At 37.7% G+C, this 23,609-nt stretch overlaps 1 protein-coding gene across 1 annotated transcript in view; it reads left to right on the top strand.

Annotated features, from left to right (window-relative positions):
- ZNF487 (zinc finger protein 487) overlaps nucleotides 1–23,609 on the top strand; it is a 122,269-nt gene that overhangs the window by 30,383 nt on the left and 68,277 nt on the right. The window contains 2 exon segments of the mRNA XM_070519415.1: nucleotides 15,144–15,270; nucleotides 15,829–15,922. Coding sequence (XP_070375516.1) covers nucleotides 15,144–15,270; nucleotides 15,829–15,922 — 221 coding nt within the window.

Raw genomic sequence — 23,609 nt, 5'->3', positions numbered from 1 at the left:
TTATTCTAAGTGCTGTCTTTTACCAGCTACCTATACATCCAATCAGTGATCAAATCTTATTACTTTTAAGTTGCTAATATTTCTTTCTTCTTTTGCAATTGAAGTAAGTTGCACAAATCCTAAGGGTACAACTTGATGAATTTTTCATATGTTCTGCATCTGGATAGTTATCACCCAGATCAAGATAAGGGACATTTTCTGTACTGTAGAAGGCTTCCTTGTGTTGTTTCCCAAATGGTACTTGCCCACTCTCCCTCGAGGGAGACTTTGACTTCTATTATCATATCTTAGTTTTGCCTCATTTTAAACTTCATCTAAATAGAAGCATGGGTTATATATTCTTTTGTGTCTGACTTCTTTTACTCAGCGTTGTGTTTGTGAAATCTTCCACGTGTAGCAGTGGTTTGGTTTTTTCCCATTGTATGAACATACCACAGTTTATCCATTGTGCTCTGGATGGATGTTTGGGCTGTTTCTAATTCTGGCTTTTATACATGTCTTTTGGTATACATGTGCACTTGATTCTGAGGGGTATAAACCCAGGAGTGGAATTGGTGGGTCATAGCACGTGTATGTGTTTGGCTTTGATAGATTTCTGCCAAACGGTTTGACAGAGTAGGTGTGCAGCTTGACACTCCTGCCAGCCGTATGTGAGAGGTCCTGTTGCCCCATAGCCTTGTCGGCATTTGATATTGTTTGTGAGGATTTCCTTTATTTTCTTTCTTCTTTTTCAATGTTCAGTGGGTAAGTGTAGTGCTGTCTCATTGTGGTTTTGATTTGCACTTTTTTGATGACCAATGATGTTGAACATCTTTTCATGTTTCCTCACTATTTTGATATCTTTTTTTTTTGAAGTGCATGTTCCAGTCTTGTTCATTAAAAAAAATGATAGTTTTTCTCTGCTGTATTAACTTGTAGGAATTCTTCATATGTTCTAGATATGAGTCCTTTGTCAGATATATGTACTGCAAATATCCTCTTTGAGTCTGAGGCTTGGTGTGAATTTTAAGTCCAATTTATCAATCTTTTTTTAATGGTTAGTGCACTTTTTGTCCTATTTAAAAAAATCTTTGCCTAATGCAAAGTCATAAAGGAATTCTCCTATGTTTTTGTTCTAAAAGCTCGAATTGTTTTAGCCTTCACATTTAAGTCTATGATCCATTTAGAATTTTATGTATATACATATATGTATATATCTTTTTATTTTTTGGTATGAGCTATAGCTATCCACTTCCCACAGTACTATTTATTGAAAAAACTTTTCTTTCCCAACAAAATTGCAGTGGTGTCTTTGTCGAAAATCAGGTGACCAAATATGTATGTCTCTTCGTGGATTCTTTTTTTTTTAATTTTTAAATTTTTAAAATTGTTATTAGTTTTTAAAGATTCTATTTTTCCTTTTTCTCCTCAAAGCCCCCCGGTACATAGTTGTGTATTTTTAGTTGTGAGTCCTTCTAGTTGTGGCATGTGGGATGCCACCTCAGCATGGCCTGATGAGTGGTGGCATGTCTGCACCCAGGATTTGAACTGGCGAAACCCTGGGCCGCTGAAGCAGAGCACGTGAACTTAACCACTCGGCCACGGGGCCGGCCCCCCGTCTTTGTGGATTCTTGTTTCTACTGCAGTTGTCTCTTTGTGTAACCTCATGCCAATACACCTGCCCTTATTATTGCAGCTTTATAAAAAGTATTCGTATCTGTGGATATAAATTTTCTGCTTTTGTTCTTCAAGATTTGCCTTGGCTACCTTAAGTCCTTTGTATTTCCATATAAACTTTATAATCATCTTGTCCAACCCCCTCCTCCATGAATCTGCTGGAATTTGGTATTGCAATCAATCTATTATAGATCAATCTGGGAGACTGGTCATATTAGTATTAACTTGAATTTTCAATCCATGAATGTGCTGTTTTTCTCCACTTACTTATGTCTTCTTTAATATTTCTCAGCAATGTTCGATAATTTCCATGTGTATGTCTTGTACTTCTTTTGCTAGATTTATTCTTACATAGTTGAAAATTTTTCTTCCCTGTTTAGAGTTGCTAGTAGATAGAAATATAGTTGATTTTTCTATATTGAACTTGTTTTCAGTGACCTTACCATTTATTAACTAATAGTTTATCTGTAGATTATTTTGGGTTTTCTACCCATACAATTATATTATATGGATGTTTCTTCCTTTTTAATCCACTTTTTTTCCTCCCCAAAGCCCCAGTACATAGTTGTATATCCTAGTTGTAGGTCATTCTAGCTCTTCTATGTGGGATGCCACCACAGCATGGCTTGATAAGCAGTGTACAGGTCTGTGCACAGGATCTGAACTGGCGAATCCTGGACCACCAAAGCAGAGCACACGAACTTAACCACTTGGCCATGGGACCAGCCCCCCTTTTTAATCCATTTTTAAGCTTTTATTTCTTTTTCTTTCTTTATTGCTGTGGCTAGGAACTCTAATGTACCATGGCATAGAAATAGTACATTTTTGTTTTCTTCCCAGTCTCAGGGAAAGTTTTTAATATTTTGTCATTTAGCATGATGTTTGCTGTAAGTTTTTTGGTAGATATTCTTCAGGAAGTTTCATTCTATTTGTGGTTTGCTGAGAGTTTTTATCATCTAATGGGTGTCGAATTTAAATATTAGGATGATTATATGGTTCTCTCCTTTATTTAACATGTTGATTGAGGTAATCCTATTAATGTTTTGATTTTCAGGTGTTAAACCAGCCTATTTTCTAGGAAAAATCCCACTTGGGCTTGATATTCTATCATGTTTAAATATATTTCATGATAAATTTTTTAGGAGTTTTGTCTTTGTCATGAGAGAGACTATTTTCATTTCTTATAATGTCTTTGTCAGGTTTTATGTCAATTTCATACAGACCTCAAAGAAACATGTTAAGTGTTTCCTCATTGTCTATTCTCTAGAAGTGTTTTTGTGTAAAGATTGGTGTTATATATTCCTTAATTGTTTGTAAAAATTCACCAGTTAGTTTATCCAGGGTCTAGATTTTCTTTATGGAAAGTTTTTAAGTTATAGATTTAATTTCTTTATATTAGTGAAATTATCCTTTAGAACATGATATAAGTTGTAGTTGTTTCTTCCCAGTTTGTCATTTGTCATCCCCAGCTGGGAGCAGATCCTTTTTGTTCCAGGGCAAAGCACAGCTCACACACACCAGTTCAGATAACCACAGTCACACCAAGGGTTGCTCAGAGTTCACTTTGCTTTCTGGCTCTCTTTCTCCTTGGGTTGATCCTCAGGGAGGAAGCCAGCAATGGTGCTAATTTAGCATCTTGATAGGAACTAAAGGCTTAAAACCCTATCCCACCCCTTAATATTTTCAGTGACCTCCATTGCTAAATCCAGTGGTGAAGTCTCAGTCTCTGTCTTACTTGACACTTTAGCCACATTTGACACCATTGGTTACTTTTTCCTTCTGATTCACTTTATTCACTTGGCTTCCACACTTGCTTAATTTCCCTTCTCTCTCATTGTTTGCTGATTCCTCCGTTTCTTCCTATCTCTGAATGTTGGTGTGCCCCAGAGCAAAGTCCTTGGGGCTCGTCCTTTCACTGTCTGATGCCCTCCCTTGGTGATTTCATGTGTTCTCATCAGTACTGTTTGTGGCCTGACCACTTCTGATAATCTCTGGTGCACAGATGTCTCCCTGCACTTGAGATGCGTATATCTAACTGTCCTCTATATCTCCACTTGAATGTTTAGTAGACTCAAATCATCATGACTAAAACTTACCTCCTGGGCACCCCCTCCCAAACCTACTGCCTTGGGAGCCTTCCCCTTCTTGTTTAGTAGCAGACCCTTTGGAATCTTCTTTTTTTCTTCTTCTTCTTCTCCCCAAAGCTGCCCAGTAGACAGTTGTATATTCTAGTTTTGGGTTGTTCTGGCTGATTTGTGGGATGCCGCCTCAGCATGGCCTGATGAGTGGTGCTAGGTCCATGCCCAGGATCCAAACCCATGAAGCCCTGGTCCGCTGAAGCAGAGCACATGAACTTAACCACTTGGCCACGGGGCTGGCCCTGGAATCTTTTTGACTTGTTTTTTATCCCTCATGCTCCATATTCTTACTGGTTGCAAAACACCCTGGGCCCTATATCTAATCTAGAGTCTGACCTCTTCTGATCCTCTCTACTGTAGTTACCAAGACCAGGCCAGGGTAATTGGTCTTGTCTTCTCTGGATTATGGGAATAGTCACGGAGCAGGCCTCGCTGCTGCTCAAGCCTGGCCCCTGAGCATATTACCCAGAGTGTTCCTTGTAGAACATGAGTCAGGTTATTCTGTGTCACTCCTCTGCTCAACATCTACATTTTTCTCTGTGTAAAAGCCAGCGTTCTTAGAGTAGGTTATGTGGCCCTTATTTCTCCAATCTCACTTCCTTAGCTCTTTGATCACTCTGCTCCATCCCTGCTTATCTTCTTGCTCTTCTCGAAACATACCAGGCACAATGCCACTTTCATCCTTGTACCAAATTACCCTCTGCCTGGAGTGCACTTTCCCCAGGGAAACTGGTGGCTCACTCCCTCTCCTCCTTGCTCAAGTGTCATTACTCACTGAGGTCTACACAGACTCCCAGCTTAAAATTGCTCCACTAACCCCCAGTGTTCCCATCCTCCTTACCTTGGTCCACTTTGTTTTTTTAACATAGCACTTCTCATCTCACACACTCTACAGTTTTCTCTGGTGAATGCACTTTTATATTCCCACCAGCAATACCTGAGGGTTCTAATTTCTCCACTTCCTTGCCAATATTTCTTATTGTCTATCCTTTTAATTGTAGCCGTTCTGGTGGGTGTGAAGTGGAATCTGATTGTGGTTTTGATTACATTTCCCTAATGACTAATGATGTTGAGCATCTTTTCATGTGCTTAATGGTCATTTGTGTATGTTCTTTGGAGAACTGGCTGTTAAAAACCTTTGCCCACTTTTTATTTTTATTTTACTTTTGAGGAAGATTAGCCCTGAGCTAACAATCTGTGCCAATCTTCCTCCACTTTGTATATGTGGGTTGCCACCACAGCACGGCTGATGAGTGGTATAAGTCCGTTCTGGGGATCCGAACCCATGAACCTGGGCTGCCAAAGCAGAGTGCGCCGAACTTAACCACAACACTACAGGGCTGACCCCGCTTTGCCCATTTTTTAATTGAGTTATTTGTCTTTTTATTATTGAGTTGTGAGAGTTCTTTATATCTTCTGAATGTAAGTCCTATTACAGCTGTGATTTCTTTCCTTACGTTTCAATGATTTTTGACCCAAATCATATACCTTTCTAGCTATTTATCATTTTCATTATTCCCAAATGGTTTTTTTCTTCCATTTCCATTACTAAATGGTTATTGCTAACACATAATTTAAAAGTTGCATCTAATTGCCCATCAGCTAGTGATTTTCATCTTGTGTCTCAGATTAATGTTTTGATATAATGACTCGTGGTGCTTAAGCTTCCTATTGTTGAACTGGCCTTACATTATTGGAATAAACCTGTCTTGGTCTTTCATTTATTTAAAAAAATTTATTGAGCATTCCCTATGTTTTATGTGGAAAGTCCACTGTGAACAACAGAAAGCCACTGCATAGTCCAGTGGGTTGTGATATATTGTTTTTATAATATACTCCTGAACTAATATTTTATTAGGAATACTTGCTTCAGCATTATAAGAGAAATTGTCCTATGTTTTGTTGTTGTTGTACTACTTTGTAAGGTTTTGGTATTAAGATTCTCATAGTTCACTGATGATTTGGGAGCTCTCCGTGTTCTGTGGAACAGTGTATGACATTGTGACTTACCTCCTTTTGAAAGGCTGGGAAAAGATTTCTAGTCCTCCTGGTTTTTATATCATCAATGGATTTGCAAATCTCATGTTTAATTATTGGTCTGATGATCTTCTTTGGGAATCAATTTTGTTAAAATTTTGCTAGTAAACAATGTTTTCTCCTCTATGTTCTGAAAATTATTGCTGTGAAATGCCACATATGATTCTCCTATAATTTTACTGTTCTTGCATCTTTGTGGATATATGCCTTTTCTCAGCTCTGTTGTATATTTGTTCCCACTTTCCCACTTTTTTCTCCCAAATTTTGCTCATTTTATGGGACATACTAAAAAAAAGGCTTTCAGTTTCAGTCTTCCTCATTAATTTTGGCTTTATTTTAATTTTATTAATTTTAGATTTTATCCTTATTTTTTCATGTTTTCTTTGGTTTGTTTTTATTTTTCATATTTCTTTTAGCTAAATATAAAGTTCATAATTATTTTCAGCCTTTGTTTTAAAAATAAATTAAAAATAAGTTTTCTCTGTGATGGCTTTAGTTGTAGCTCTTAAGTTTTCATGTAATGAATTCCCCCTTTGTTTCTTTCTAGGAAAGTAGTAATTTGGATGTTGGTTACTTTTCTTTGATCTAAAGTTTTTGATTTGGAGAATGTCTCATTTTATGAGTTAATGGCTTTTCGGTAAGATTTTTTTTCATTTTGGTTTTATAGGTCATAATTACACAGAGTAGCTTGTAAAACCTCTGATCTGTAGAACTTAGTTTCTCCGAAAGCACAGAATTACATAATAATTGTAAGTGGAGCTTTATTGTCAATGACCTGGTTCCAATTTAGGATGACCTTGGGAAGTTGGGTAATCTTTTTCTGCCTCAATTTTCTTATCTGTTAAATGGGGAAAAATACTATTCACGTTATAGGTTTGTCCTGAATATGAGATAATGTATATTTAAAATATTCTTTGAAAAGTACTCTTCTAAATAAGTGCCCAATGAATTTTTGCTGTCATTATTAGCTACCTGAACATGAAAGTTAAATAAACTCCACTGGATAGTTCTTATTGAGAGAGATTATGTCTCACTGTAATTGTGCTTTGTTTTCTTTAACCAAATTACCTTGTAATTGTAGCAGTTTTTCCTTTATTTAGATACATGCAGATTTGACTTAAACTTTGATTAATTTTACTATTTATCATTATATGGTATCTGTCTTTGCCCCATTGAAAGTTTAGGGCTGCAAATTCTACTTAATCTGATATAAATAAGGCCATGCTTGTTTCTCTTTTATTTGCATTTTCTTTTAATATTTTGTCCATTTCTTCGTGTTCCACCATTCTTTATCTCTTTGTTTTAGACTTATTTTTGTAAACAACAAATGGCAACATTTTGGTTTTTTAGACCAATATAACAGATAAGAAATATATTAATTCACATTTTCTGCAACAATTCATATTTTGGTTTTATGTATCTACCTTAGTTTACTAAATATTCTATTTGAATATAATATAATAATATGTATCATAATTTATATTATTATACTTTTTCGGAATCTTTACTTTTTCTGCCTTGTTAAAATTTCTCATTATTTCATTTTTCTTCTCTGTGAATTTGATAGTTTTCTGGTTTTCAGTTCTCATAGCTACCAACCCCACTCCTGAATATTGTAACTGAGCCTCTGTCTACTCACGTATCAGGATTACTTCACTGCTCCTCGGCCACTCCCTGGTGTAGTGATAACTGCTCCTTCTCCTCCAGCTGCTCTTGGATGACCTTAGAAAGCCCTAATCCACCCGTCCACCCCACACCACACCCAGACTCCTTCATTTTGCTAATTTATCAGTCTATTACTGGCTCTTCCCTTATGGAGAATCTCTTCTGTTTCAAGAGGTGGTCTTTAACGTTATGTTATACATTTCAAATCATGTTACTATTACCCATCTAGTTGTAACCACATATCAATAACAAGATCTGTTGTTTCCCACTCCTTCCCCTCCTCTTCACTTTCCCCTTGCTTGAGATTTGTTTGACAGCTTGTTGGTACCTCCTCAGTGTTTTCTCTGCAGAGCTTACGAGGGTGATTTATTCCCCGAGGCCCTGCTCATTTGAATGCATCTGGTTTGGGGTCTGTCATATGAAAGATAATTTATTTGTGTGTGGGATTCCTGGATTGAAATTCTTTTCTCCTAATCTCATTGTCTTTTTGTTTTCACCACTGCAGCGGAGATATCTGAAGCTAAGATATACTTCTCTTTACTTTCTGAGTCAGCTGGTCTTTCCTCTGAAAGCTTGTAAGAGTTTATCCTTGTCTTTCAGAGTTATATAAATGTATGCCTCAGTGTGTCTTTTTCATTAATTCTAGGTTGATGGTTTTCTTCTTTCAACACTTTGGACGTTTCACTTTACTTTCTTCTTGCCTGGATTCTGAGAAGTCTGTTGCAATTCTTATCATTCTTCCTTTGTAGGTAAGGTTCATACTTCTCCAACCTCCCTGCCCCACAACCTCTTCACTTCTTTCAAGAATTTTCCCTTCGTCCTTGGTTTTCTGCAGTTTAACTATAATATGGTTTTATTTATCCTGTTTGGTATTCTCTGAGCTTCCTGGATCTGTCATTAATTTTTGGGTGTTTTTGGTCGTTATTACTTCAGATATTTCTTCTACTCTGTTCCTTATTCTGCTGATATTCTAATTATGCATATATTATACCTTTTGATGTTGTCCACAGTTCTTGGAGGTTCTGTTTTTTCATTCTTTTTCTCCTCCCGTTTCAGTTTGTGAAGTTTCTGTTGACCTGTTTTCAAGCTCACTGATTCTTTCCTCCGCTTGTTGTGTGATGAGCCCGTCAAAGGCATTCCTCACTTCTATTACTGTGGTTTTGACTTCTAGCATTTCCTTTTGATTTTTTTCTTAGAATTTCTATTTCTCTACTTACGTTACTCATTTGTTCTTGAATGTTGTCTAATTTTTTCACTTAACTCTTTAACATATTAGTCATAGTTATTTTAAATTCCCTATCTGATAATCCCCACATCTGTGCCGTATCTGAGTCTGGTTCTGATGATTACTTTGTCTCTTCTGAGTGTGTTTTTTCTTGCTTTTTGGTATGCTTGGCAATTTTTTCTTGAAAGCTGGACATGGGTCTGGTAATAGAACTGAGGTTTCTCGTGTGAGGATTTATGTTCCTCTGGCTAGGAGTTGGGCTGTGTTTCATGTTTTTTGTAGCTGTAGTTGCCAGAGGGTTCAAATTCCTTTAGTGTCCTTGTTTTTGACTCTCCGCTTTGACTTTGGGCCTCCCTGTGTCCTGCTGTGTCTTGAAACTGTTCGGCTCTGATCCACAGCTGTGATCCACTGTTGTCGCTCTGGAGCCTGTTGATGTTGTGTGAAGTTGTAGAGAGGCCAGCATTCTATAATCTTAAAATTAAATCGCAGTCTTTTAATTAGGCATGTGTCCCAGTGTTTCTCATGAACTAGAAAACTGTTACTATTTTATTTAAGATTTTTTTCGGCTTTATTGAGGTGTAATTGACAAATAAAATATTAAGATATTTAAAGTGTACATTGTGATGATTTGATATATATACATGTTGTGAAAGGACTTCCCCATCCAGTTAATTATCACATCACCTCACATATTTATTTTATTTTTTTGTGCGAACGTTTAAGTTCTACTCTCAGTAAATTTCGTTTATACAATATAGTGTTATCAACTATAGTCACTATGTTATACATTAGATCCTTAGATCTAACTTATCTTATAGCTGAAAATCTGTACCTTTTACCAACCTATCTCTGTTTCTACCACCCCTAGCCCCTGGCAACCTCTTTTCTATTCTCTGTTTCTAAGTTTGATTTTTTTTTGGATTCCACGTATAAGTGATACCGTGCAGTATTTGTCTTTCTCTGTCTGACATATTTCACCCAGCATAATGCTGTCAAAGTCCATTCATGTTGTCCCAAATGGCAGGATTTCCTTCTTTCTCATGGCTGAATAATATTCTACTGTATATATATATATATATATATATATATATATATACCACATTTCTTTGTCCATTCATCTGTTAATGGACACTTAAGTTGTTTCTATATCTTGGCTATTGTGAATGATGCTGCAGTGAACATGGGAGTGTAGATATCACTTTGATATCTGTGTTCTTTTCCTTTGAATATGTACCTAGAAGTGGGATTGCTGGATCATATGATAGTTTTATTTTTAATTTTTTGAGAAACCTCTATAGTGTTTTCCATACTGGCTGCACCAGTTGACATCCCCACCAACAGTGCACAAGGATTACTTTTTCTCCATATCCTCGCCACCATTCAAGGGTCTTTCAAACCTTTGAGATTGTCCAAGCCACCTTCTTTGTTCTTAGTGGCTCCCTGTAGTCGAGGGCACACCAAGACCTGTCAGTGCACCAAAGGAGAGGATCTCAGTCAGCACATAGATGAAGGCTGATTGGAGGCTGGATCCTCAGACAGCAGCTGGGAAAGTATGTAGTTAGGTTCATTTCAAGGAAAAACTGGAGATGGCTTTTTTGCATGCTCCCTCTGCAGTGGGCTTGGGTATATAGTCCTGGGGGGTAGGAGGGTGGAGGTGTGTGCTCCTGCACAGTTTAGAACTCTTTCTTTTGTTTACTATAGTCCTGTGGGTCTTGTGAATGCAAGCCCTGGTGGATATCAGAGCCAGGCAATCCAGGGGCCTGTCCCTTGGGCAGCAGCTGTAAAAGCTGGGTTGCCAGACGTGTGTCCAAGCTCTTTCTGGGGAGATATTGGCAATTTGGAGTGGGCTTCAGGAAGAAGGCAGAGTGATGTCTTATGGCTTCCCCAGTTTGCTGGGAGCATTGGAGTTAGCTCCTAGATGCATGCTAAATTAGATGTCTGGTCCTCGGGCAGCAGCTTTTAAAGTATGCAGATAGCCTCTTTCAGGGAAAGACTGGGAGACTGGCCTTCTGTGTGCTCCCTCTGCGCTGAGCCCTTGGGGGATGGCCGAGGCAAGTCTCAGGAGCCCTTTAAGAACTGTTTCTTTGTTTGCCATAGTCTTGTGGTTCTAGTGGATGCAAGCCCTGTCTGCTTTCAGAGCTCACTGTTTTGAGGGCCTATCCTTTGATAAGAAAACTTCACATATTGAGGTATATGGGGTAGCTTATTCTGGTTTGAACCTGATTTGGCCTGAACTAAAGAAGCCTTCCTTATGGCCTATCAGACATACATTGTACATCTGCTTTAACCATTAAAGATAAGGATGCACTAAACATTATCTCAAAGTAAAAGAAGGCACTCTTTGAAGATAAGGATGCATACTGCCTTTCCTATGATGCCAGTAGCACCAGTATCAGTACCCCTGAAATAGTTTCCTTTTCCAGTCATCAGGGTCATGTTGACCTGCTAATCTATAACTAAATATCTCTTTGAAACTTTGGTGAATATGTATCCTGGACGTGTTTGATGTATGTTCCTTGTTCTAAAAATGTATAAAACTATGTTGTAAACCATGCTTCTCCGGAACACTTTCTTCCTTTGTGGAGACTGCCCTACCGGGCTAGTCCTCAGCTTGGCTCAAGTAAATCTCACCTTATCTGTCTTATCTATAGATTGGTTATTGGTTATTTGCATTGATGCCCTCAGGTGGGAGTCTTAAAAGTTGAGGCACTAAATGTGGTGTCCATAACCTTTGCTCCTCAGAGAGAAGCTTAGAGTTGAGAGTTTGTTCCTGATGGTGTGGGACTGTTCTGGGGGTGGGGTTTGTCGTAAGGTTGTGTCTCAGTGTTTCCTATGCATTTCGACGTGGGTATATTCTTATTCGCTCGTTGTGTAGGAGTCACTCGGCTAGATTCTGGATTTCTTTCAGAAGGATTTGCTCTGTGTGTTGCTGTCGATCAGTGTGTCCATTGAAGGAGGTGAGTTCAAGAGCCTCCTATGTCACCATCTTGGACTGGACTCTGTCACTATTTTATATGCCCAGGAAAGAAGGCTCAATCATCTTGAGATCTCCCATGTGTACTCACCAGTCTCTGTCCTTTGTCATATGTTCTAGAAGATTTGCCCAATTTTTCGTTTATGTCTGTTATATGTTAGGCCTTCAGTTAAGAGTTTTGGTTTTCACAATTCAGCAGTCAGTTTTTAATTTTTGAGGACTTTTTCTTGTTCTTTGATTCTTTGTAATTGAATTCAGTTCTTTAAACAGTTTTCTGCTCTCTCTCTAAATGTGAGTTTACCATTGGAATTAGAAGATTTTTTTCCATTTCTTGCTGCAGTTTTGTTTTTTGTGTGTTTGGTTATTTTGATTATCTTAGTTCTTATGTTATGCCCTTGGTTTTCCTAAAATAGCTCTGCTGCTTCATTTTCTGTTCATTTTCTGTAAGTGAAGAACTGTATGTTTATTAATGTAGGTTACTAGTTTTACTTTTACCTTTCAGATAATTTTTTTCTCATTTTCATGGCCTGTTCTTCCAGGATCCTGTGCGGAGTTCCCTCACGTCCTGTACTTGTACTTTTACGTCCTCAGTCTCTTTCCTTGGAACCATCTGATTCACTGCTGGTTTCACTTACCACCAAATGCCAGTGACTCCCTTTCCTCACCTTCATCTTGGGCTTCACTCCTGAGCTTCAGGACCGCACATCCAGCTGCCTCCTGGAGATCTCTGTCTGCCTATTCCACAGACCCTTCGAGCAGAACATGTCCAAGAGCTCTCTGACTCTTATTTCTGCCCAACCGCTTTCTCTCTGCTTCCCAGTCTTTGCAAATGGCACCTGGATTTACCTGGATCCTCATAAAGACACCCTGGGAGGTAGTTTCCCTGTCTTTCCCTCTGTTCCATGAATCAGGGAATTGATTTTCTTTTTCTGTTGCATCAAGTCTCTATTCTACCTCTCCATTATTAGCCCCTGGATTAGGGGGTCAACTCTCATCCTGGTCCTTTCCTTCCTTTTTTCCTTAACCCGTTCTTCACTATTCTTCTAGATCAGTGCTGATTAATAGAATAGCCACGTATGTAATTTAAAGTTTTCTAGTAGCCACTTTAAAAAAAGTAGAAAAGAAACAAGTGAAATTAATTTTAGTGTATTTAATTGAACTCAGCATATTCAAAATATCATTTCAACATGTAATCAATATTAGAAAAACACAATTAATAAAATCTTTTACATTTTTTTGTACTATCTTTGAAATCTGGTCTGTATTTTATACTTATAGCGTACCTCTGTTTCCCCTAGCCACATTTCCTTTGCTTGGTAATATGTGTGGCTATGGGTTACCTTATTGTTTAGCCCAACTCTGCATCATTGCTCCTGAAATGCATATTTGGACATGTAACTCTAGAGTTCATTTCACCTCTTCATTGACTCTGTTATCTGCATCCGTGATTTCAAAAGTGGGGCTCTATCTCCTACCTTGGTGGTCTAAAAGCATGCATTCAGAATCAGCAGCAGCATGAACATCACCTGGGAGCTTGTTAAATTACATGTTAATCATTCAAGAGGCAGTTTCTCTTGCATTTAGAGTGTATTTTATGAGTTTAAATTTGATATTACCATATTTTACTTTTCTCGCCTATTTTCTAGATCAGGGTTTAGCAAATTGTGGCACATAGACTAAATCTGACATGCCACTTCTTTTTCTGCATAAAATTTTAGTGGAACATGGACATACCCATATGTTTACAAGGTGTCTGGTTGCTCTCATGTTACAATGACAGAGTTGAGTAGTTGTGACAGGGATTCTGTGGCTTTCAAAGCTTACAGTATTTATTATTTGGCTCTTTAAAGAGAAGTTTTTCAACTCCTGCTCTCAGTCAGTGGTTTTTAAGCTTTGGTGTCTATCAAAATACCTGAAGGGCTTGTTAAAACTCTCTTTGTTAAGTCTCATCCTCAGAGTATCTGTTTATTAGATGTATTAGTTATCTAATGCTATGTAAGAAATTATCCAAAAACTTAGCAGCTTAAGACAACAACAAACATTTACTATCTAATGTAGTTTTACTGGGTCACCTATTTACAAGTGGTTTCAAAGCAGGGTAATTCTGGCTAGGGTCTCATGAGGCTGCAGCCATCTCAAGGCTTGACTGGGCCTGGAGGAATTGCTTCCATATTGGCTCGCTCACATACCTGGCAGATTAGTGCTGCTGTTCAGCAGAAGGCTTCATTTTCTCCCCAGGTGGACCTCTCCATAGGGCTGCTTGACTGTCTTCATGACATGGCAGCTGGCTTTCCCCAGAGGCAGTGATCCAAGAAGGAACAAAGTGGAAGCAACAATATTCCTCTGTGACGTGACCTCATTAGTGATATTCTGTGATTTCTGCAACATCCTATTGGTTACAGAGGTCAGCCCTATTTAATGTGGGAGAGGATTGCACAAGGGCATGAATCGCAGGAAGTGAGAATCACTGATGACCATTTTGGAAGCTGGCCACCATGGTAGGTCTGGGATGGGGCCTGAGAATTTGGATTTCTAACAAGTTCCCGGGTGATGCCACTGTTGTTGACTTATGTCCACACTTTGAGAACACTGTCCCAGGGGCTGCCTGAGAAAAGCTGTTGGAGTGTGGGAAGGAATTGCTAGCATATCTATATGCAGATATTTGTATTAAAAAAAATAAGAATGAGATTTTACGTACATATAAACGTATAAATAACTATGCTGGGAGAGTGCTCATATTTTAATTAAGGGGTAAAAGATCAAATATTCTGGAACCCCTAACTGTAGGAACATGTCTCCAGTTACTTTTAATCTCGCTTCTGATTATATCTTTGAGGCTTTATCTTGATACATCTCAAGCCCTATTCTGCTATCATGCATTTTCATTAACTTATCAAATATTTTTTAGTGCTGCTATGCCTTATCTACGTAGTTGGCTCATATTTATAAAGAACACATGATTTATGTATCAAGACTTACAGCTTTACTCCTCAATAAAGCTCAACCTGATATTACGTTAAGTTCCATTTTGAACTTAGCTTTTCTTCCCTTTTCGCAACTACCTGTCTACCTTTCAGAGACTTGTAGTATTGCTTTTGGAAAATTTATTGCAGATATATATGTTTAAATGTTTTCTGACCTGATTATAAACCACTTGAGAACAGAATTATTCTTTATTCATGTTTACATTCCCAGAAATTGGGACAGTTCCTGTCACATTGGCAGGACCTTGTATACTGTTTGTAAGAATTAAGAAGTTAATACACTGGCAAGTCCTTGTACTGTGATTTCTTATTTTCCCACAACATGTAATACTGACAGAAGAGATCCTATATAGCTTTTTCTCTGCAACTATTAGCTGTGAACATGATAATGTGTTAGATCTCCAACATGTTGCATGCTGTCCAGTTCTCGTCACTATAGATTGAACACAAATGTGTTGTTTCAGGGGTCAGTGTCATTCAAGAACGTGACTGTGGACTTCGCCCAGGAGGAGTGGTGGCACCTGGACCCTGCTCAGAGGACCCTGTACAGGGACGTGATGCTGGAGAACTACAGCCACCTCGTCTCAGGGGGTAGGGAATGTATAATTTGTAACTCCAAATAACATTTTTTCCTTTTTCTCTGCTGATATATGTGGTTTCTTTGTAGAGATTAGTGATTTATAGATTTGAAATTCCAGAGTCAAAGGCAATTGATCCCTTTCAGGCACTATGAAGAACATTTATGGGGCCAGCCCGGTGGCATAGTGTTTGAGTTTGTGTGCTCTGCTTTAGTGGCCTGGAGTAGGTGGGTTTGGATCCTGGGCGCAGACCTATACACCACTCATCAAGCCGTGCTGTGGCAGTGTCCCATGTACGAAATAGGGGAAGATTGGCTCGGATGTTAGCTCAGCGACAATCTTCCTCAAGCAAAAAGAGGAAGATTGGTGACAGATGTTAGTTCAGGGCCAATCTTCCTCACTAAAAAAAAAAAGAAGAAGAAGAAGAAAGAAAAGAAGAACAATTTGTGTTCTCTTCTCCAGTGAAATGTTCAAGTGGACCTATTTTTCTGCAGGCGCACCTTTGTCCTCCTTTAAAAATCTCGAACCTCATGCTACCTGGTCCAAGTCCTGTGTCATTTCCCATTCACAGGGTATTGTGTTACCAAACCAGAAGTGATTTTCAAATTGGAGCATGGAGAAGAGCCGTGGATATTAGAGGAAGAGTCCCAAACCCAGAGGCCCAGGTGAGTGAGTGAGTACAGAGGATGCTGTAACCCAGGGAGAAATTGGATGTTAGGGACTTAGTTCAGATGTTGGCATCTTTGAAATTTTCAGGAAACTCTTTTTAGAGTTAAAGGAACTTTGGAAGTGGCTGAGAATAATTGGCCACCGTGCCCCAGATGCATATATCACACTGACAGATAACAGCTAAATGGTCCCTTTTGTTTTCTTCCAAAAATCCAATCCTTGCCCCTCTTGTTTTAGATATTTGATTATTCTTTCTGCATCAATTTTAGTTGTCTTCTTTTAATCATATATTATGTATTCCTTCAATAATTATTAAATTGGCATCTACTGTATGCCACTTTCGTCTGTGTGCTGGGGCTACAGCTGTTAACGATATGATGACTGTTTCAGTGATAAAGAGAATGAAATGTGGTGCTGTTTGTGAAAGTGTGGTCAGGGAGAGCCTCTTTGAGGTTCAGTATAATAATGAACAGATTTGAATGGAGTAAGGCAGTAGATTTTGAATATTCTGGCCAGATGGTATACCCTGTACCAGGATCCTGAGGCCAGAGTGTTTAGGGTGTGCAGGACAGGATGGTGCGTGCCAGGCTGGATAGAGGTCAGTGAGTGATGGGGAGGGCGTTAGAGATGATGTCAGAGAGGTAGTTGGGCCTTTGTTATCTTTGGCCGTGCTCGCTATTGTAAGCTCCTTAATTTTATTCTGATTGAGATGGAGCTATTGGAAGGTGTTGAGCACAGGAGCACATGTGCTGATCTGATTCATGTGTGTCTCGACTGCTGTGCAGTGGAAATGCTGACAGAGGGGCGAGGAGGAGGGTAAGAGTAAAGTCAAGGAGGGCAGTTAGCAGTACTCCGTGTAAGGGATCCTGCCGCCTTACACTGGCTTGGGAATCATGAATGTCAAGTGACATGGTTGGATTCTTGCTATATTTTGAAGTTGTAGCCAAAACAGGATTTGCTCTTAGATTGGATTGTGCATACAAGAAAAAGAGAATAATCAAGAGAAAAACTCAAAGATTTTTTTCCCTAGGCACTGGACACCTGATAATACCATCAACTGAGATGGGGAAACTTGGGGAGAAGCAGTTTGGGGAGGAAATAAGTAAAGATATAGGTAAACTCAAACAATATTGTCTGTGTAAAATAGTAGTAATGTTTGCTCTGTTGGGTATAAAAATGACAAAAGTAAAATATTGACAAATGATAGCATGTAAATAATTTGCCAGTTGATTTGACTCATGTTCTTAAATCCTTTTATTGTTTAGAAGAAATGTTGACTTAAATATAAATGGTAAAATTTAATGAATAAATGCTAAAAGAAAATGATAGGTAACTTCTAAACTTTTAAAGGGAAGAAAATGGAAAAGAAAAAAAATCACCAAAAATATATTGGATCAGACCAAAAAAGGACAATGAAGCCGGGGTGGGGGGGGGGGGGGCTGGGGAGCAAGTGAAAATTAGAACAAGTGGGAACTGTAAATGAAACAGAGGAAACCAATCCAGATATTATAATCCAGTAATTACAGTACATTCAAAGGGACTAAATCCTGTTGTTAAAAGACAAATATTGTCAATTTGGAATTTTACAAATCTAGGTATATGGTGTTTGAAAAGTACACATGAAATATAAAAAGGAGTAAGGGAATATTCTATTACTAGAATATAAAAAGGAAGAGTGATATACTTCAAATATTAAACAAAATGGAATATTAACCCTTGGTGTACCATCAGGGTTTCAGTGTACCCAATTTTAGTTTTTGAGTTTCTTTTTGAAGCAGTTCTATTTGCAAGGATTGATATTTTATATCTTTCATAATCTCTTATAATTATGAATTAAAATAAAATTTTAACCTGAATGAACAAAGAGAGAATTTACTTATTTTTTAATTGAATAAAACTTATTTTATCTTGCAATTTCCAGATGGATGACTTGGTCCCATTTGTAAATCTAAGAAACATAGGATTGTTGTCATCTAATTTTAACATACTTTGAAATGTTTTTCTATCACCCTAGCAATTATTTTAACACTACTCGTCAGTTAGTACAACCGTGCTAAAACAGACTAAAATATAAGAAAATAGAAAAATAATGGAATTTCTTAAAAGGATAATACAATAGTGAAGTAAATCTTCATTGTTATACCACCCTTCAGTTTTCTTATTGAGTTCTCTGAAGTTCTGCATCAATTGTGATGAAGGTATGAAAGAAGTCTGGAGACACCTTATTTGTCATTTCTTTCTTTTTTTAGCCTTCATTGAACATAGTTGAGAATTCAGAATTTTTATCTTCTGCCTTTAATTGCAAAGAGTAGAAAATTGAGAAGACTTTTCACAATTATTAGACAAACAGAAGATGAATGTAAAGAGACAGGTAGAAGCATGGTATAATTGGTTGTATAAGTGGATTCTCAGACTGTAAGTTTTAGATGATGATATCCTAGATGAATAAAGATGTACATCTGATCCTGTTATAAGAACAACCTGAAGGTGTAGTTCGTTTGGACATTAATATTCCTTGTGAATCCCAGTGAGAATGCAAATATAGCCCAGGCAATAGAATTTTCCTTTTAACTCTAATGGAAATGAGCACTTTCGGAAATTTAATTTGATGGTGTTATACGGAATAGAAAAGAGAGGGATGAGGTTGTAAGCGTGTACATTAGTGAGGCTCTTGCTTCAGGAGATAATGACTAGATCCTGACCTAATTGTTCTAAATCTAATTGTTCCTTTGATATCTCCCCTCACCATCACTGTCTATTAATTTTCCTTGTGATTCTACTTAGTATTTGTTGAGTTGTTAGGCTGATCCTATTCTCTGTGAGGTTCCCCATCCCAGCATCAAGCAGTCATCCAAACATTTTTCATTTATTGCTTGTTTGTGTTTATTTCAAATTCTATCCACTTTTGAATGTCACATTTTTTATATTGAAGTATAATTGACATACAACATTATATTAGTTTCGGATGTACAACATAATGATTTGATATTTGTATATATTGCAAAATGATCCCCACAATAAGCATTTTTGAAGTGCCGAATTATTGTGTTTTGTTGCCAGATTTACCAGTCATTTTCCACTACTGCAAGTTATTTTTTCCAGACTTAGGGGAGCAAGGCAGTGTACCCTTGGGATTACTTTCCCAGCCAAAGACTTGGCTATAAGACATATGAATATGTCTTCCTTTCATAAGAAATGTGTTAACGTTTGTAAACTATAGTAAGTTATTTTAATTTCTAGACTTCTGCATAGTTGACCTGATGGAGAAGAGCCAGGAAAAGTAAAACCAGCCTTTGTGTAAAGTTGATTTTCTCAACAACAAAACACTGGCTAAGGAGGGAAATACTGTATTAGGAAAAAACATTTTATCTGGACACAAACTCTGTTCTATCCAGAAAAATAGCTGGTAAATGTGACTCATATGGAATCAGTTTGAATTATATTTCAGAATTAATTATTAGTAATAGAAAGTCCTTTGTAAGGAAGGTTGACAAGTTTAATGCACATGAGAAATTGCGCCTCTGTACAAAGCACAAGAATTCTCATTCCAGAGAGAAACTTTTAAAATATGATAGAAGTGGGAAAGCTATCAGTCAAAATGAGGACCTATTTCAGCATCAGGATATTCAAGCTCTGAAGGAATATTTTGAATATAATGAATGTGGGAAAGCCTTCCGTGAGGGGGCAACTTTCATTACCCATAAGAGAGCATGCTCGTGGGAGAAACCCTGTGAATATAATGAACATGTGAGAACCTTTTCTGATAGACCAACATTCATTGTTCATCAGGGAACTCATACAAGGGAAAGTCACTGTGAATTTAAAGACTGTGAAAGGTGGTGTTGGTGAGAATTCAGCTCTAAATAAACACCATAGAGTCATGGGGAAGAAATACTATGAGTGTATTGAAAGTGAGAATAGTTTCAGCAAGAAGTCACTCCTTCAGTGAATGTATAAAGGAGAGAAAACCTTTGACTGTATTGAAGATTGGGAAGTATTCTGCAAGATGCCAAATTTCATTCAGCATCAAGAAACACATATAGGAAAGAAAGTCTGTAAAATTAACCAATATGTTACTTCGTTTTGCAAGAAGCCAATGCTTCCTACAAATCAGAAGACAGATATAGGAGAAAAACTCTGTGAATGTAGTAAATGTGGGAAAACCTCTTGTCCTACATCAGAGGATACACAGAGGGGAGAAAGCCTATGAATGCACCAAATGTGGGAGAAATTTTTCATATAGGTCAGGCCTTGCAGTACATCAGGGAACACACACAGGGGAGAAACCCTATGAATGTAGGACATGTCAGAAAGCCTTCAGTGATGGGTCAGCTCTCAGTACATCAGAGAATACATACAAGGGAGAAACCTTATGAATGTAGGGAATGTGGGAAGACTTTCTCCCAGAAGCCAAACTTCATTAATCATCAGAGAACTCACACAGGAGAGAAACTCTATGAATATGATGAATGTGGGAAATCCTCTGTGAAAATGAAACTGAGAGAACATCAGAAAACACATACAGGAGAGAAACCTCATAAATGTAATGAATGTGGGAGAACTTTCTACCACAAGTCATCCCTCACAGTACATCAGAGAACCCACACAGGAGAGGAGCCCTATGAATGTAATGAATGTGGGAAAACCTTCTACCAGAAGTCATCCCTTACAACACATCAGAGGACACACACCAGGGAGAAACCCTGTGACTTTAATGGAACCTTTCACCTGAATCCTGACTTCACTAAACATCAGAGAAACAACACCGAGAAGAAATCCCTGTCAACATCCTGAAAGCTCAGAAAACTTCACCTCTTGTCAGACTCATTGCAAAGTAGAAACAACCTGAGATTGGGGTAGGGGACTCAATAAATATGAGAAATCTTTCACCCAGAAGTGACATTTCATTGAATAGCAAATAATTGATATTTGACCACTTTATTAATGTTTTGAAGATGTAACAGTGTCGACAAAAGTAAAAAAATATGGAGGCCTTTTCTTTTGCAGAGTATGTAGAAGTATGCCATATAAGAGAAATTTTACGTGATAGGTTTGCTTGTTGGAACCCAACATGGTAGGAAATATACATGTATGTTGCTTAACAACTCATAAAATTTTCATTTCAGAGTTTTATTATGAATATGAAATGTGCAAGGTGTCTCACCTTAATACCTATGTAAATTTTTTTGTTTTAATTGAAATTTTTATTGAGATAATTGTAGATTGCAAGATGCAGTTGTAAGAAATAGTACAGAGAGATCCCATGTACCCTGTATCCAGTTTCCCTCAGTGGTAACATCTTGCAAAATCAGCCAGGATAATGACATTATTGGTACGATCCACTGATCAGTTCAGAGTTTCTCAGTTTTGTTTGTACTCATTTCTGTGTATGTATTTAGTTCTATGCAGTTTTATCACGTGTGGGTTCATGTATCTACCACCACCTTCAAGATACAGAACAGTTCCATTAGCACAAGGACTCTGTGTGTTGTCCTTTTACATCCACATCCACCTCCCTTCAGTATCTCCCTCATTCCTGCTCCTGCCACCTAGTAACACATTCTCCGTTTCTAAAATTTTATCATTTAAAAAATGTTATATGAGTGGGGGCCGGCCCAGTGGCATTGTAGTGAAGTTCGTGCGCTCTGCTTCAGCAGCCCGGGCTTCGCAGGTTCAGATCCTGGGCGCAGACCTACCTACCGCTCATGAAACCATGCTGTGAAGGCTTCCCACGTACAAAATAGAGGAAGACTGGCACAGATGTTAGCTCAGGGACCGTCTTCCTCAAGCAAAAAAAGAGGAAGATTGGCAACAGACATTAGCTCAGGGCCAATCTTCCCCCCAAAAATAAAAAGATAAAAAAAGAAAAAAAATGTTGTATGAATTGAGTCATACAATACGTAATCTTTTAGAGTTGGCTTTTTTCTCTCAGCATAATTCCTTGAAGATTCATTCATCCACATTTTTGTGTATATCAATAACTTATTCTTTTTTATTGGGGACTGTTATTCCTTGGCATGGATGTACCACAGTTTACCCATTCACCTGGGCTGTTTCCATTTTTGGCTATTTTGAAAAAACTGCTATGAGTGCTTGTGTATAGATTATTTTGTGTGTGAACATGTTTTCATTTCTTTGGGATAAATGCATAAGAGGGCAGTTGCTGGATGGTGTGGTAGTTGCATGTTTAGTTTTTAAAGAAACTGCAAAACTGTTTTCTAGAGTGGCTGTACTGTTTTACATTCCCACCAGCAATGTACGAGTGATCTAGTTTGTCCACACCACATTTGGTGTGTTACTTTTTTTTTTTTAAATTTTAGCCATTCTGCTTGGTGTATGGTGATATATCATTGTGGCTTAATCTGCACCTCCCTGACGGCTAGTGTTGAACATCTTTCCATGTGCTTATTTGCCATTTGTTGATCCTCTTCAGTGAAATGTCTATTCCTGTCTTTTGCCTGTTTTTAATTTGGATTGTATTTTTACTGTTGAGTTTTGAGAGTTCTTTATATTTTCTAGATACTAATTTTTTGTCAGACATGTGATTTGCAAATACTTTTGCCTAGTCTGTAGCTTGTCTTTTCATTCCCTTTACATGGTCTTTCACAGAGGGAAAATTTTTAATTTTTATGGAGTCCAACTTATTAATTTTTCCTTTAGCAGATTATGCTTTTGATGTCAAGTCTAAGAATTTTTTGCCTAGCTCTTGATTGTGAAGATTTTCTCTTATTTTTTAAGAAAAGTTTTATAGTTTTACTTCTTACATGTTAGTCCACAATCCATTTTGAGTTAATTTTTGTGTTAGGAGTGGGGTTTAGGTCAAGGTTCATTTTTTTGGCCTTTGGATATCCAATTGTCCCAGTACCTTTTGTTGAAAAGGCTATCCCTCCACTGAGTTAATTTTGCATCTTTGCCAAAAATCAGCATATTTGTGTGGGTCTTTGGATTCTCTCTTCTCTTCTGTTGATCTGTGTCTGTCTCACCACCAATACGATATTGTCTGGATTACTGTTGCTATATATAGTAAGTCTTAATATCATGTAGAGTGATTTTCCCCACTTTGTTCTTTGTCAAGATTGTTTTACCTGTTCTAGATAGGGCCTGTCCTTTCCCATGTTTATTTTAGAATAAGCTTGTCTATTTGTACAAAAAACCTTACTGGGATTTTGATATTACATTTGTAAATCAACTTGGGGAGTGTTGATCTGTTTACTTTGTTGAGTCTTCCAATCCATGAGCATGGTGCATCTCTTCATTTATTTAGATCTTTGATGTCTTTTATTAGCATTTTGTAATTTTCAGCATGCATATCCTGTACATGTTTTGTTAAGTGTATACCTACGTATTTAATTTTCTTTGGAACAGTTGTAAATGGTAATGTGTTTTAAGTTTTGGTTTCTGCATGTTCGTTGTTGATTTATAGAAATACGATTGATTTTTTTTGTGTTTATCTTGTACCCTGTGATCTTGCTGAACTCACTTATTAGTTCTAGGAAGTTTTTTTGCAGATTCCTTGCGATTTTGTAGGTAGACTATCCTGTTATCTGCAAGTAGAGTTTTATTCCTTCCTTTACGCTCTGTATGCTTTTATCTCTCTTTTCCTTATTGCACTGACTAGACCTTCCGATACTATGCTGAATGAGAGTGGTGAGAGTAGACACCTTTGCTTGTTCCCCATATTAG

The sequence above is a fragment of the Equus asinus genome, chromosome 2 (genome assembly GCF_041296235.1).
Source record: "Equus asinus isolate D_3611 breed Donkey chromosome 2, EquAss-T2T_v2, whole genome shotgun sequence".
Taxonomy (NCBI): Eukaryota; Metazoa; Chordata; class Mammalia; order Perissodactyla; family Equidae; genus Equus; species Equus asinus.
The sequence above is the reverse complement of the archived record's forward strand: the minus strand, read 5'-3'. Positions and strand labels throughout refer to the sequence as shown.